At 43.2% G+C, this 15,434-nt stretch overlaps 1 protein-coding gene across 1 annotated transcript in view; it reads left to right on the forward strand.

Annotated features, from left to right (window-relative positions):
* Nucleotides 1-15,434, forward strand: part of LOC122559456 (prostaglandin F synthase 1-like) — a 51,540-nt gene that overhangs the window by 20,652 nt on the left and 15,454 nt on the right. Inside the window, exons 4-5 of the mRNA XM_043708910.1 lie at nucleotides 11,318-11,398; nucleotides 13,772-13,894. Coding sequence (XP_043564845.1) covers nucleotides 11,318-11,398; nucleotides 13,772-13,894 — 204 coding nt within the window. The remainder of the gene's footprint in view (nucleotides 1-11,317; nucleotides 11,399-13,771; nucleotides 13,895-15,434) is intronic.

The following is a 15,434-nucleotide window of genomic DNA, read 5'->3' on the forward strand; positions in this document are numbered from 1 at the left end:
ACCTGTTGTGCTTTTTCCAGCTCCACATTATATCGACAAAGTGCATCTACTACCCTTGGTGTTCCTGTGTTTAGAATGGAAAATTAACCATTTGTAATAGTTAACAATAATCCCAGTGTTCATTTCACTTCTATGGATGCCATGGTGACCAGTTTCCAGGAGTAGGATCCAAACATGGCTATCCAAAAATATAATTTGAGCGAAGGGTTGATTTGAATTTAAACGCCAGGTTTGACGTATTATAGACACCGATGTGATTGAAAATTTGTACAGGCCCATTGTTAGCAATCATTCTTTGTTCAGAAAGTATCTACCACTTTGGTATTGACAGTCTTTCTTGGATTTATTTGGCCTTTTTAAGAACTGATGCATTCGCTATTTGTTAATAAAGTTAGAGAAAAGGGAGATTGTCACCACTATTAGCAGCCTGATAGCAAAAAAAACAGAATTATTCCATCTTTCAATTAGAGGTAAAATAAGATCCTGTGTGAGAAAGTGTAATGGATGGTCTTTACTTTTATACAAAACTTTATCGAAAAATTGAACTAATCATACAGTTGTTTGTGTTCTGTGTTCTTTTATCTACCATCTAAAATAAGTTGACAACAGAAGCGATATCCGATTCCCAAAATAGCATGGTTTATGTTTGAAAGTTACGAAGCAATTCCTTCTGGAATCTAAGTCTGCTACCCTCTCTCCTCCCTCTATCCCCATGTTTTCCAGAGAGTGTACACACGACTATCATGTGGCAAGGATGGTGTCTGTCACCATTGCAATGCCAGTGTGAGCAGAGTGCATGTCCCTGTGATTAATATCCATCAGATTTCCCGGCTTTGAAGCTCTGAAACATTTTTTCCCCTAATCAAGTTACTAGTCTTTCATCTTTTGTCATTAGTATAAATTATTTGAGTGTGAACATAGGAGATAGTCTTTTTGCAGATGACACCAAAATTGGTGGTCTGGCAGGCAGTGAAGAAGGTTATCTCAGACTACAATGTGACATTTGCCTTGCCAATGGGCCAAGGAGTTTAATTTAGATAAATGTGAGATGCTGCATTTTGGAAAGGCAAATTAGGGCAGGACTTATACACTTGACGGTAAGGTACTGGGAAATGTTGCTGAATAAAGGGACGTAGGGATGCAGGTGCACAGTTCTTTGAAAGTGGAGTCACAGGTAAACAGAGTGGTGAAGATGGCATTTGGCATGCTTGCTTGCATTGATCAGGCCATCGAGTATAGGAGTTGGAATGTCATAGCTCAGCTCTACAGGACATTAGTGAGGCCACTTACAGAATATGGTGTTTCAATTCTGGTCTCCTTGCTATGGACAGATGTTATTAAACCTGAAAGGGTTCAGAAAAGATTTAGAAGGGTATTGGCAGGGATTGGAGGGTTTGAGCTACAGGCAGAGGCTGAATAGGCTGCGGCTTTCTTTTTCCGTGGAGGCTGGGGGAGGGAATATAGAGGTTTATAAAGTCATGAAGAGCATGGATAGGGTGAATAGCCAAGGTCTTTTTCCCAAGGCAAGGGAGTCCAAAACTAGAGGGGATATGTTTAAGGTGAGAGGGGAAGGAGTTGAGAGGTACCTGACTTTATCACTGAGGTTGGTGCATGTATGGAATGAGCTGCCAGAGGAAGTGATTGAGGCAGGTATGATTAGAACATTTTAAAAGATGTCTAGATAGGTAAATTAATAGGAAGGATTTAGAGGATTTGGGCCAAATACTGGCAAACGGGACTAGATCAGTTTAGAATACTTGGTTGGCATGGACACTGGACTTTAGGGTCTGTTTCCATGCTGTATAACTGTGTAGTGCTTTGGCTGTAGTTGGTCTTCAGCTCCCAGTATGACCTGAATGGGACTCAGTGAATAACCATGGACTTGGCCATTTGGCTGATTGGTTTGTGCCAGCACCAAGATACTCCAGCATCAATTTACCGTGAAGCACAAAGTGGATACTAACTGCCTCCCTTTCTGTTCCTCTTCTCTGAGTCGTTTGGGGCGATGAGGTTGGTGTAAAATCACATGGATATTAAAAAAAATAATTATTTTCTTTCTCTTTTGTTGAACATTTCTAATCACCAGATGTTGAAATATTGAAAATGGAGGGTGGGGCTGTGATGCTGACAGTTGAGCGTCATCCAATGAGTCTTTGCCCTCCGAGGCGAGGTCAGAAAATAATGTGTCAGGTGGATGAGTGCGTTGGTCAGTTAAAGGCTACAGCATGAGATCAATTGTCTAGCAATACACTTACAGATGGCAAACCAGTCATTGGATTTTTAACCATTTCCCAAAGATTGCTTCTCCAATTTCTAAAGATGCACAAGATAATATAAAAATCCGTGCTTTAAAGTAGTTTGTAAAACAGTAATTTCATCGAATTAATATGCATTGCAGTAAAGCTCTCCACACAAGCCTTTTTCCAGACACTCTGAAGCCCCCCTCAAGAGCAGTAATATCTGGATTACTCCCAATACAATGTTCTAGTGAGGGCAGGAATAGGAGGATAGAGCAGATGAATGCATGGCTGAGGAGCTGGTGCAGGGGAGAAGGGTTCACAGTTTTGGATCATTGGAATCTCTTCTGGGGTAAAAGTGACCTGTATAAGAAGAACAGATTGTACCTGAATTGGAAGGGGGCTAATATACTGGCAGGGAGATTTGCTACAGCTGTTCGAGAGGATTTAAACCAGTAAGGTAGGACCCAGGAAGATAGTGAGGAAAGAGATCAGTCTGAGACAGTGGGAAAAGAAGCAAGTCAAACAGTCAGGGGTAGGTAGGAACAAAGCAGAGAACAAGGTAGGACTGATAAATTAAACTGCATTTATTTCAATGCAAAAGCCATAACATGGAAGGCAGATTAACTCAGGGCATGGTTAGGAACATGGGACTGGGATATCATAGCAATTAGGACTGGCAGCTTAATGTTCCAGGATACAAATGCTACAGGAAGGATAGAAAGAGGGGCAAGAGAAGAGGGAGAGTGACAATTTTGACAAGGGATAGCATTACAGCTGTGCTGAGGGTGGATGTTCCTAGGAATACATCCAGAGAAGTTATTTAGGTGGAACTGAGAAAAGAAAAAGGGGTGATTACCTTAGTGGAATTGTACAATAAATCCTCCAATAGTCAGCAGGAAATTAAGAAACAAATTTGTAAGGAGTTCTCAGTTATCTGTAATAATAATAAGGTGGTTACAGTAGGGGATTTTAACTTTCCAAATATAGACAGAGATTGCCCATAATGTTCAAGGTTTAGATGGAGAGGAATTTGCTAAGTGTGTACAAGAAAATTTCTGATGCAGTATGTGGATGTACCCAGAGGACAAGGTACAAAACTTGACCGACTATTGGGAAGTAAGGCAGGGCAGGTGACTGAGGTGTCAATGGGGGAGCATTTTGGGGCCAGGGACCATAATTCTATTAGTTTTAAAATAGTGATGGTAAAGGATTGACCAGATCTAAAAGTTGAAGTTCTGAATTGGAAGAAGGCTAATTTTGACAGTATTAGGCAAGAACTTTCAAAAGTTGATTAGGGACAGATGTTTGCAGGTAAAGGGACGGCTGGAAAACTGGAAGCCTTCAAAAATGAGATAACCAGAGTCCAGGGACAGTACATTCCTGTTAGGGTGAAAAGCAAGGCTGGTAGGTGTAGGGAATGCTGGATGACTAGAGAAATTGAGGTTTTAGTAAAGAAAAAAAGGAAGCATATGTCAGGTATAGATAGGATAGAATATAAAGGCAGTAGCAGTATCCTTAAGAGGGAAATCAGGAGGGCAAAAAGGGGACATGAGATAGCTTTGGCAAATAGGGTTAAGGAGAATCCAAAGGGGTTTTATAAATATATTAAGGACAAAAAGGTAACTAGGGAGAGAATAGGATCCCTCAAAGATCAGCAAGGCAGCCTATGTGTGGAACTGCAGGAGATTGGGGAGATGATAAATAAATCTCCTTACTGTAAAGAAGGACATGGATCATATATAATGTGCTTAAATAAATGGTAACATCTTGAAAAATGTCCATATTACAGAGGATGAGGTGCTGAATGACTTAAAACATATAAAGTTGGATAAATCCCCAGGATCTGATCAGATGTACCGTAGAACACTGTGGGATGGTACGGAAGTGATTGCTGGGCCCCTTGCTAAGACATGTGTATCATCAATGGGCACGGGTGAGGTGCCGGAAGACTGGAAGTCGCCTAACGTGGTGCCTTAAGAAAGGTGTTAAGGAAAAGCCAGGGAGCTATAGATCAGTGAGATTGACATCGGTGGTGGGCAAGTTGTTGGAGGGAATCCTGAGGGACAGGATTTACATGCATTTAAAAAAGTAAGGACTGATTAGAGATTGTCAACATGGCTTTGTGCGTGGGATTGAGCTTTTTGAAGAAGTAACAAAGAGGATTGATGAGGGCAGAGCATTGGATGTCATCTATATGGACTTCAGTGAGCTGTTCGACAAAGTTCCTCATGGTAGACTGGTTAGCACAGTTCAATCACGTGGAATACAAAGAGAACTAGCCATTCGGAGACAGAACTGGCTCGAAGGTGGTGGTGGTGGAGGGTTGCCTTTCAAACTGGAGGCTGTGACTATTGGTGTGCCACAAGGATTGGTGCTGGATCCACTGATTTTCATGATTTATATAAATGATTTGGATATAAACATATGAGGTATAGTTAGTAAGTTTGCAGATGACACCAAAATTGGAGGTGTAGTGCACAGCCAAGGTTACCTCAGAGTACAACGGGATCTTGGTCAGATGGGCCAATGAGCCGAGGAGTGACAGATGGAGTTTAATTTAGATAAACATGAGGTGTGGCATTTTGGAAAGGCAAATCAGGGCAGGACTTATACACTTAATGGTAAGGTCCTAGGGAGTGTCGCTGAACAAAGAGACTTTGGAGTGCAGGTTCATAGCTCCTTGAAAGTGGAGTCACAGGTAGATAGGATTGCAAAGCATTTGGTATGTGTTCTTTTATTGGTCAGAGCATTGAGTATAGGAGTTGAGAGGTCATGTTGCGGCTGTACAGGACATTGGTTAGGCCACTTATGGAATCTTATGTGCAATTCTGATCTCCCTCCAATAGGATGTTGTGAAACTTGAAAAGGTTCAGAAAATATTTACAAGTATATTGCCAGGGTTACAGGGTTTGAACTACAGGGAGAGACTGAATAGATTGGGTCTGTTTTCCCTGGAGCATTGGAGGCTGAGGGGTCACCTTAAAGAGGTTTATAAAATCAAGAGGGGCATGGATAGGGTAAATAGACAAGGTCTTTTCGCTGGGGTAGGGGATCCAGAGCGAGAGGGCATAGGTTTAGGGTGAGAGGGGAAAGATTTAAAAGGGACCTGCAGAGCAACATTTTCATGCAGAGGGTGATGCATGTGTGGAATGAGCTGCCAGAGGAAGTGGTGGAGGCTGGTATAATTACAACATTTAAGAGGCATCTGGAATGGTCTATGAATAGGAAGGATTTAGAATAATATGGGCCAAATGCTGGCAAATGGGACTAGATTAATTTAGGAAATCTGGTTGCCATGGATAAGTTGGACCAAAGAGTCTGTTTCCATGCTGTACATCTCTATGACTCTAAGCTTTGTATCCAAATATAGCTATACCTGCATTTCAAAATTTGGCAACACAGTTATGGATGTACGGGGGTACAGTAGAAGGCTAAGGACGCATCCTTTGGGGAGTTCCAGTGTTGAGTGTAATAGGTGAGAAGGTACAGTTACCTATCTTAACTGATTGCGATCTATGGGTCAGAAAGCTGAGGATCCAGTTGCAGAGGGTGAAGTCGAGACCAAGGTCATGGAGTTTTGAGATCAGTCTGGAGGGGACAAGATGTTGAAGGCAGAGCTGGAGTCAGTCAGTGGGAGTTTGAGGTAGGTGTCCTTATTGTCCAGATGCTCCAGAGATGATTGCAGGGCTAGGGATATGGCATCCACTGTGGACCTGTTATAGAACATAGTACATTACAGCACAGTGCAGGCTCTCCATTCTTGATGTGTGCCGATGTTGTGGAACCAATCTGAAGACATCTATTCCACGCTATTCCATTTTCATCCATATATTTATCCAACAACCATTTAAAAGCCCTTAAAGTTGGCAAGTCTACTAATGTTGCAGGCAGTGCGTTCCATACCCCTACTACTCTCTGTGTAGAGAAACTACCTCTGACATCTGTCCTATATCTATCACCCTACAATTTAAAGCTCTGTCCTCTCATGCTGCCATCACCATCTGAGAAAAAAGGCTCTCCCTGTCCACCCTATCTAACTCTCTGATTATCTTTTATGTCTTAATTAAGTCACCTCTCAACCTTCTTCTCTCTACTGAAAACAGCCTCAAATCCCTCAGCCTTTCCTCATAAGACTTTCCCTCCAACCCAGGCAATATCCTAGTCCTCTGAACCATTTCCAAAACTTCCACATCCGTCTGATAATGTGGTGACCAGGACTGTCTGCGAGATGTGGGCGGCACGGTGGCACAGTGGTTAGCACTGCTGCCTCACAGCGCCTGAGACCCGGGTTCAATTCCCGCCTCAGGCGACTGACTGTGTGGAGTTTGCACGTTCTCCCCGTGTCTGCGTGGGTTTCCTCCGGGTGCTCCGGTTTCCTCCCACAGTCCAAAAGATGTGCAGGGTCAGGTGAATTGGCCATGCTAAATTGCCCGTAGTGTTAGGTAAGGGGTAAATGTAGGGGTATGGGTGGGTTTCGCTTCGGCGGGTCGGTGTGGACTTGTTGGGCCGAAGGGCCTGTTTCTACACTGTAATCTAATCTAAAAAAATCTAATTATAAGTGCGGCCGCACCAGAGTTTTGTACAGCTGCAGCATGATCTCGTGGCTTGAAACTCAATCCTTCTACCAAAAGAAGCTAACACACCATATTCCTTAACAACCCTATCAAGCTGAGTGGACACTTTCAGGGATCTACGTACATGGATACTGAGATTTCTCTGCTCTTCTACACTACCAAGAATCTTACCATTAGCCCTGTACTCTGCATTCCTATTGCTCCATCCAAAGTGAATCACCTCACACTTTTCTGCATTAAACTCCATTTTCTACCTCTCAGCCCAGCTTTGCAGCTTATCCTCTCAACCTTCTTCTCTCTACTGAAAACAGCCTCAAATCCCTCAGCCTTTCCTCATAAGACTTTCCCTCCAATCCAGGCAATATCCTAGTAAGTGTCCTTTGAACCCTTTCCAAAACTTCCACATCCTTCCGATAATGTGGTGACCAGGACTGTCTGCGAGACTATAAGTGCGGCCGCACCAGAGTTTTGTACAGCTGCAGCATGACCTCGTGGCTTGAAACTCAATCCTTCTACCAAAAAAAGCTAACACACCGTATGCCTTAACAACCCTATCAAGCTGAGTGGAAACTTTCAGTGATCTATGTACATGGATACCAAGATTTCTCTGCTCTTCTACACTACCAAAAATCTTACCATTAGCCCAGTACTCTGCATTCCTATTGCTCCATCCAAAGTGAATCACCTCACACTTTTCTGCATTAAACTCCATTTGCTGCCTCTCAGCCCAGCTTTGCAGCTTATCTATGTCCCTGTCTAACTTGCAACTTCCTTCAGCACTATTCACAACTCCACAGATCTTAATGTCATCCGCAAATTTACTAACCAATGCTTCTATGTCCTCATCCAGGTCATTAATAAAAATGACAAACAGCAGTGGCCTCAAAATAGATCCTTGCAGTACCCCACTAGTAACTGAACTCCAGGGTGAACATTTCCCATCAACCACCACCTTCTGTTTTCTTTCAGCTGGCCAATTTCTGATCCAAACCACAAGTCACCCTCAATCCCATACCTCCCTATTTTGTGCAATAGCCTACCATGGCAATCCTTATCAAATGCCTTACTGAAATCCATATACATTACTCAACTTGCCTTTCCCCCAGCAATAACTTTTGCCTTCAAGGATTGATTCTTTGCCCCCTTCTATTTATGTTTTGTGTACTAACGTCCATGGTATAAGCTGAAGGCACCCCATCACGTTTCACTCCCTCCTTTCTCAGTATCACCTCTCTCTGAGTGACTCCACTCTCTCCTATTTGCTTTACCCTCATACACCTGTTTGGTCACCATCTCAAAGAACTAAATAAGGTTTGTGAGACATGACCTATCCTTCACAAAACCATGTTCACTATTCTTAATCAACTTATTCCTTTCTAGGATTATAAATCCTATGTCTTTTCCAACACTTTACTCGTAACTGAAGTAAGGCTCACTGACCTATAATTACCAGGGTTGTCTTTACTCCCCTTCTTATTCAAGGGGACAACATTTGATATCCTCCAGTCATCTGGCACTATTTCTGTAGACAACGATGACAAAAAGATCAAAACCAAAGACTCTGCAATCTCCTACCTGGCTTCCCAGAGAATCCTAGGATAATTCCCATCTGGCCCAAGGGGTTTATTTATTTTCACACTTTCCAGAATGACTAACACCTCCTCCTTGTGAACCTCAATCCTGTCTAGTCTCGTAGCCTGTATCTCCGTATTCTCCTCGACAACATTGTCTTTTTCCAGTTTGAATACTGATGAAAATATTCATTTAGCGCTTCCCCTATATCCTTGGACTCCACACACAATTTCCCACTACTATCCTTGATTGGCTCTAATCTTTCTCTAGTCATTCTTTTACTCTTGATCTCCCTACAGAAAGCTTTAGGGTTTTCCTTGATCCTATCCACCAACAACTTCTCACGTCCCCTCCTGGCTCTTCTTTGCTCTCTCTTTAGGTCTTTCCTGGCTAACTTGTAACTCTCAAGCGCCTGAACTGAGCCTTCATGTCTCAACCTAACATAGGCCGCCTTCTTCCTCTTGACAAGAGATTTAACTTCTTTAGTAAACTACGGCTGCCTCGCTCGACCACTTCCTCCCTGCCTGACAGGTACATACTGATCAAGGATCCGCAGTAGCCGTTCCTTGAATAAACTTCACATTTCAAATGTGGCCATCCCCTGCATTTCCCTTTCCCATCCTATGCATCCTAAATCTTAGATTAGTGTGGAAACAGGCCCTTCGGCCCAACAAATCCACACTGACCCTCCGAAGAGCAACCCACCCAGACCCATTCCCCTACATTTACCCCTTCACCTAACACCATTTATGTTTTATGTACTAACTTTCATGGTGTAAGCAGAAGGCACCCCGTCACGTTTCACTGCCTCCTTACTCAGTATCACTTCTCTCTGAGCCACTCCACTCTCTCCTATTTGTCATGCTACTTGTCCTGGAATAGAGAGATCCTCCAACTAAATATTGGAAAGACTGAAGCCATGACGTTCTCATACCAAATTGCATTTTATGGCCCCTAGCAACTATTCATCTGATGAATAACCAGATCTTGTGTTCTTTGATTCTGATGTGAACCTCTGGCCCCAGATAGCTGTTTCATTATCAGAACTGCATATAGATTAGATTCCAGACAGTGTGGAAAGTGGCCCTTCGGCCCAACAAGTCCACACCGACCCTCCAAAGAGCAACCCACCCTCTTGTGTTCTTTGATCCTGATGACAATCTCTGACCCCAGATAGCTGTTTCATTATCAGCACTGTGGCACAGTGGTTAGCAACTGCTGCCTCACAGCACCAGAGATCCGGGTTCAATTCCTGCCTCAGGCAACTGTCTGTGTGGAGTCTGCGCATTCTCCCCGTGTCTGCGTGGGTTTCCTCCGGGTGCTCCGGTTTCCTCCCACAGTCCAAAGATGTGCAGGTTAGGTGAATTGGCCATGCTAAATTGCCCGTAGTGTTAGGTGAAGCAGTAAAATGTAGGGGAATGGGTCTGGGTGGGTTGCTCTTCGGAGGGTCGGTGTGGATTTGTTGGGCCTAAGGGCCTGTTTCCACACTGTAAGTAATCTAATCTAATCTAATCTAATCTAAACTGCATATAGATTAGATTCCAGACAGTGTGGAAAGTGGCCCTTCGGCCCAACAAGTCCACACCGACCCTCCAAAGAGCAACCCACCCAGACCCACTTCCCTCTGACTAATGCACCAAACACTACGGGCAATTTAGCATGGCCAATCCACCCGATCTGCACATTTTTTTTGGACTGTGGGAGGAAACCGGAACACACTGAGGAAACCCACACAGACATGGGGAGAATGTGCAAACCCCACACAGACAGTCACCCAAGGCTGGAATTGAACCCGGGTCCCTGGCGCTGTGAGGCTGTAGTGCTAACCACTGGGGCCCTGTGCCGCCCCTTATGTCCACTTCTGTCACACAGCCTGACTCCAACCCTTCCTCAGCTCAGTTGTTGTTGGAACCCTCAACCACTTGCCTCGATAATTAGCTCTCCTGGCCTCCCTTCTTTACACCCTCCAGTCCAAATTCTGCTGTTCCTATCTTAACGTTTTTTTTTAATTCTTGCTTGCACCAGATCTGGTTCACAAACACCTTCAAGGGAAGGAAACTGTCATTCTAACCTGGTCTGTCCTCCATGTGAGTCCAGACCCACAGCAATGTGGTTTACTCTTAAATACCCTCTGGGCAAAAATTGTTGGTTCAGCCAGCAATGCCAATATCCCATTAGTGAATTTTGAAACTAACTAGCTTTTACGAATGAAATAGGGGACACTTTGTAGAAGTGGGTGCAAGTGATGCTGAAGACTATAGAGCAGGGGGGCTGGGTGCTGCTGATGAGTAGGAGGTTGGGGATGTGAAGGGTGTCTGGGGGTTTTTAATGTGACTAAAATGCAGGACTTCTCTTCTGGAGTCACCACATTGTCATTCCCTGCTTCAATCACTCAAACTCGCTATTGTGGCCAAAGATTCCCACCAAACATATACACTCTTGAGAAGCGGAGGCAGCCAGGTTCAGTGTCTCTACTTCAGGCTTTCCTGGAAATAGGACAAAAAGCCCATCAACATGAAGGGTAGGCCTTAAATATATGGTGCAATTGTGCTTGCTGACCTACCCTGTGGATGTAGGTTTGCTGGCTGAGCTGGAAGGGTCATTTTTAGATGTTTTGTCACCATACTAGGTAACATCTTCAGTGAGCCTCCAGATGAAGCTTCATCCCGAAGCTCACTGAAGATGTTACCTAGTAGGGCAATGAAATGTCTGAAAATGAACCCTCAGTTCAGCAAGTAAACCTTACATCCAGAACCTCAACCTAAGCTACAAATCTTCTCAAAACTCACTGACCTATGCTATCTCCCAGCCTGATAATGGAATGAAGTAGACCCCTCATGTATTGTTTAAATCATTTCTGTGTTTGTAATTCTGATTTTAGTATAATAAAGATGTATTGTAAATATATGGTGGTGTTTTTGTTTGTTGTAGCCAAGTGAAGATGTGCTGTTTCCTGAGGATGCAAGTGGAAAGATTCTACAGAGTGACGTGGATTTCTGTGAAACCTGGGCGGTAGGTAATCCCTGTCAGAATTAATTCAAATGTGACAACGGGGAATGTTCGTAATGTGGGAGACTATAAAGTAGAATTTAATCTTTAAATTTTGTTTTTATTTGTTGGCATCACAGACTGGGCCAGTGCCTTTCAATGTTTCAGCTTTTAGAACTGCATCTTGGATTGCAAGGTTACAAAAATCATTCCATTACTTTTGAAGGGAGTGTGAAATCAGAACATTAAACCGCAGCAAGTTATTAAAAGCCATCAGAGGGGATTTGAGGGAAACCTTTTTCACCCAGTGGGTGGTAGGAATCTGGAGGGAGGGTGGTTGAGGCGGGAAATGTCACAACAGTTTAAAGTATTTGGATGAGTACTTGAAGCATCATATTTAAGACAATGGGCTGAGTGCGGAGTAATTTAAATCATCATGTAAAGCCCAGGAGGCCTTCATAGCTTTACCAGCTCTTTGAGCAAGCTCACTTTTAAAATTACATAAATGTTCACTGCCTGTCCTGACAACTGTCTGAAACAAATCTCACCTTATCCCATATCCAGGTGTTTAGCCTGTGATTTAGAATTTATGACCTCTAGTTAATAACTCATGTGCAGCTTTATAAGATTTTGGTTAGGCCACACTTAATAGTATTGCATGCAATTCCAGTTGCCACATTACAGGAAGGGTGTGGAGGGTTTGAAGAGGGTGCAGAAGAGGTTTACCAGGATGCTGTCTGGATACGAGCTGTAAGGAGGTTAGAAAAACTCGGGTTGTTTTCTCTGGAGTGGTGGAGGCTGAGGGGAGACTTGATAGAAGTCTATAAAATTACAAGATGCATAGATAGGATTGACTGTCAGAACCTTTTTCCTGTAGTTGAAATGTCTAAAACTAGGGGGCATGCAATAAGGTGAGAGGGGTAAGCTCAAAAGAGACAAGTTTTTTACACAGTGATAGGAATTTGGAGGACGCTGCCAGAGGTGGTGGTGTAAGCATAGAATTCCCACAGTGTGGAAGTAGACCATTAGGCCCTTCGAGTCCACACTGACATTCCGAAGAGCATCCCAGCCAGACCCTTCCCTATCCCTGCAACCCTGCATTTCCAAAGGCAATTCCACCTAACCCACACATCCCCAGATGCTATGAGAAATTTAGCATGGCCAAACCACCTAACTTGCACATCTCTGGGTTGTGGGAGGAAACTCATGAAGTAACTGGGAGAATGTACAAACTCCACACAGATGGCCTGTGACTCTGAGACAGTTACCCAGGTGTGAGGCAACAATACTCACCATACCACAGATACCATACAATACAATAGGGGCGTTTAAGGGGTGGGCCAAGGGCAGGCAGATGGGATTAGTTTAATTTAGCATCGTACTTGGCACAACACTGGGGGCCAAAGGGCCTGTTCCTGTGCTGTACAGTTCTATGTACAGGAAGGCTTTTCCTTTCTTTCATTCACCCTGTACAATTTAAGACCTCCCTGTCATGAAGACTTTGGTTAATTCAGCCTTATTCCAAGGAGAAGTCCTGAACCTCTCCTCATTGCTACCGTCCCTCACCAATGGGAACTTCCTGGTAACCCTTGACTGTACCTTTTTCTTGGACTTTCACATCCTCCGTTGGGTTGTGATGCCAAAATTGTCTGTGTTCTCTTGTTAACTAGATATAGTAAGTGGCACTCTCTCAAGGTTCTGTGAAGGGACTGATTTAGACACCTAAATTGGCTGATGATGCAGGAAGTATTGTAAACTAACAGAGGTGTTCAGGGATTGAGGCCAAAGGCAGGGATGCAGAGTTAGGCCACAGATCAGCCATGATCTCATTGAAACAGGCTCGAGGTGCTAAGTGGCATATTTCAGTTCCTAACTAACTGAGTGGGCATTGACCTTCATCTGATAATGTACGGAAGTTTGGGCTTTTTATCCCTGGTAGGGTATGAAGTGGAATTTGTTTAGGTGTCAGCAGGGAGGGTGAGGACAAGGTGGATGACATGATTCACAGAAGATTTACAATAATCTGGAGATTATATGCAGGAGGGGGAAGCACACATTTGACACATAAACAGAAGACAGGAATGAGTGAGTTTTACAGCACAGAAGGAAGCCATTTGGGTCATCCTCTCTTTGTGAAAACTTTTTTGTTTTAAAGAGCTACCTAATCTCTGAGTCTTTTCCTATAGTCTCACAATGTGTACCTTTTCTAATTATTCATTGAAATTTCAATTGGAAATAACCTGGGGGTGCCGATGTTGGACTGGGGTGGACAACAACTTTTCCTTTTGAAAAATTGTTAAATCTGACACACACACACACACACACACACACACACACTCTACACACACACACACACACACACACACAATGTTGAGTTGTGAATTTTACCATTTGTAGGTGATGGAATCCTGCAAAGATGCTGGTTTAGTGCGATCTATCGGAGTGTCCAACTTTAACCACAAACAGTTGGAAATGCTGCTCAGGATGCCCAAGCTGAAATACAAGCCAGTGTGTAACCAGGTAAGACATGGGAAGTATGCAAACTGTTGTTGTATATACTAATAATGGCCCCATTTTGCATCTTCTGATATAGGAGAGGCTCTGTTACATAGTAATAAATAAGAAAAGACTGCAAAGTTTCAAACCTTGCGTCTTTTGATACCTTCTTGCTCAAGCCTGGAGAGTAAGTTATAGCTGTCCGATTAATTGACTGTGGAGACCATCAATTGTGAATTCTATTTTAATTTAGTGTACTCGTCAAGGATCACCAAACAGGAACATGATAAAGCACATGTCCTTTGTCCCATCAAGTGTTCTATGGCAGTCAAAAGCCTTCTAATTATTCTAATCCCATTTTCCAGCAGCTCGAGGAAAGAACAAAGACAGACATCACTTTGAACCATTTTTAAGAAGTCATTTTGGGGATAATCCATCAATAAATTGAACAAAAATAGTCTGTACCTGTGACAGATGAGAATGCTCCACTGATCGCAAAGCCGTTCTGTAGAATGGAGAAGCAAGGACTGTAGGTTTGAAGTGATATCTGTCTTTGTTCTTCCCTTGAGCTCTCCTGGTGTAGAGGACTCTCCTGGTCTTTTCCCAAGAAGATGGTGGCTTGGTTCTCTGGATCCTCTGTCTTGTATCTGTCTCCCACCTATCCTCAGCAGCAAATTACTGCAGATGCTGAAATTTATACTGAAAACAATTGCTGGAGATCACAGCGAGTCAGATAGCATCTATGGAGAGAAGGCAAGCTAATGTTTTGAGTCTAGATGACTCTTCATCAGAGCATCCAAACCTATCCTTGCCAAACCCTCTTGGACAATGGCCATGAGCAGATGTCATGATGCCAGGAAGACCATCATCCATTTCCATTTGAAGGTGTGTTTTCATTCCTTCAAAAAAATATCTTTTGTTTATTATTCAACAGACTGCACTAAGATTAGGTAGTGAACTGCCCAATTAAATCTTTGTGTTTTAACCTCTGTGATTCTTCTCACCCTTCCTCTTTTCATGTACTAGAGATCAGATTAAATTTGCTAAGGCTCATTGCTGGAACACTCAAATTGTACAGAAAATACTAAATATAAAGTTTCACTTTTGAAGAGGACCCCAACTTCCAACAACACATGCTATTAGGCCTCATGAGTATTTCCAGGAATTTCAGTTTTCAGTGGAAGTAGGCGAATTGGGGTCCTGTTTGAAATTATTGATGTTTTAACTTTACTCGTGTATCACTCTGACTCAGTGAGTAATTCTCATCTTGAACTCCATGTTAGGGCTCATGTATATAAACCAACCAGCACTACAGTGCCACACAAAGGGTGTGCATTATCTTGAAAGTTGTGGGTTGGTAAACTGAAGCCCCATCTGCCTGCTCATGTTATGCTCCTGGAAACGTTTTGAATTCTCCTGGTGTTGGTCCTGCATTCCTACCATATTACTGCTGTTTGTCAGACATCACTGCACTCTGTGGGTTCTTTGGTTGTTTTGAGATGCTTCAGTGGGAGAACAATTAACCTTTGTGACATTTTCATCACTTGTTTTGTGCCATTTGTAA

Source organism: Chiloscyllium plagiosum, chromosome 19 (assembly GCF_004010195.1).
Source record: "Chiloscyllium plagiosum isolate BGI_BamShark_2017 chromosome 19, ASM401019v2, whole genome shotgun sequence".
Taxonomy (NCBI): Eukaryota; Metazoa; Chordata; class Chondrichthyes; order Orectolobiformes; family Hemiscylliidae; genus Chiloscyllium; species Chiloscyllium plagiosum.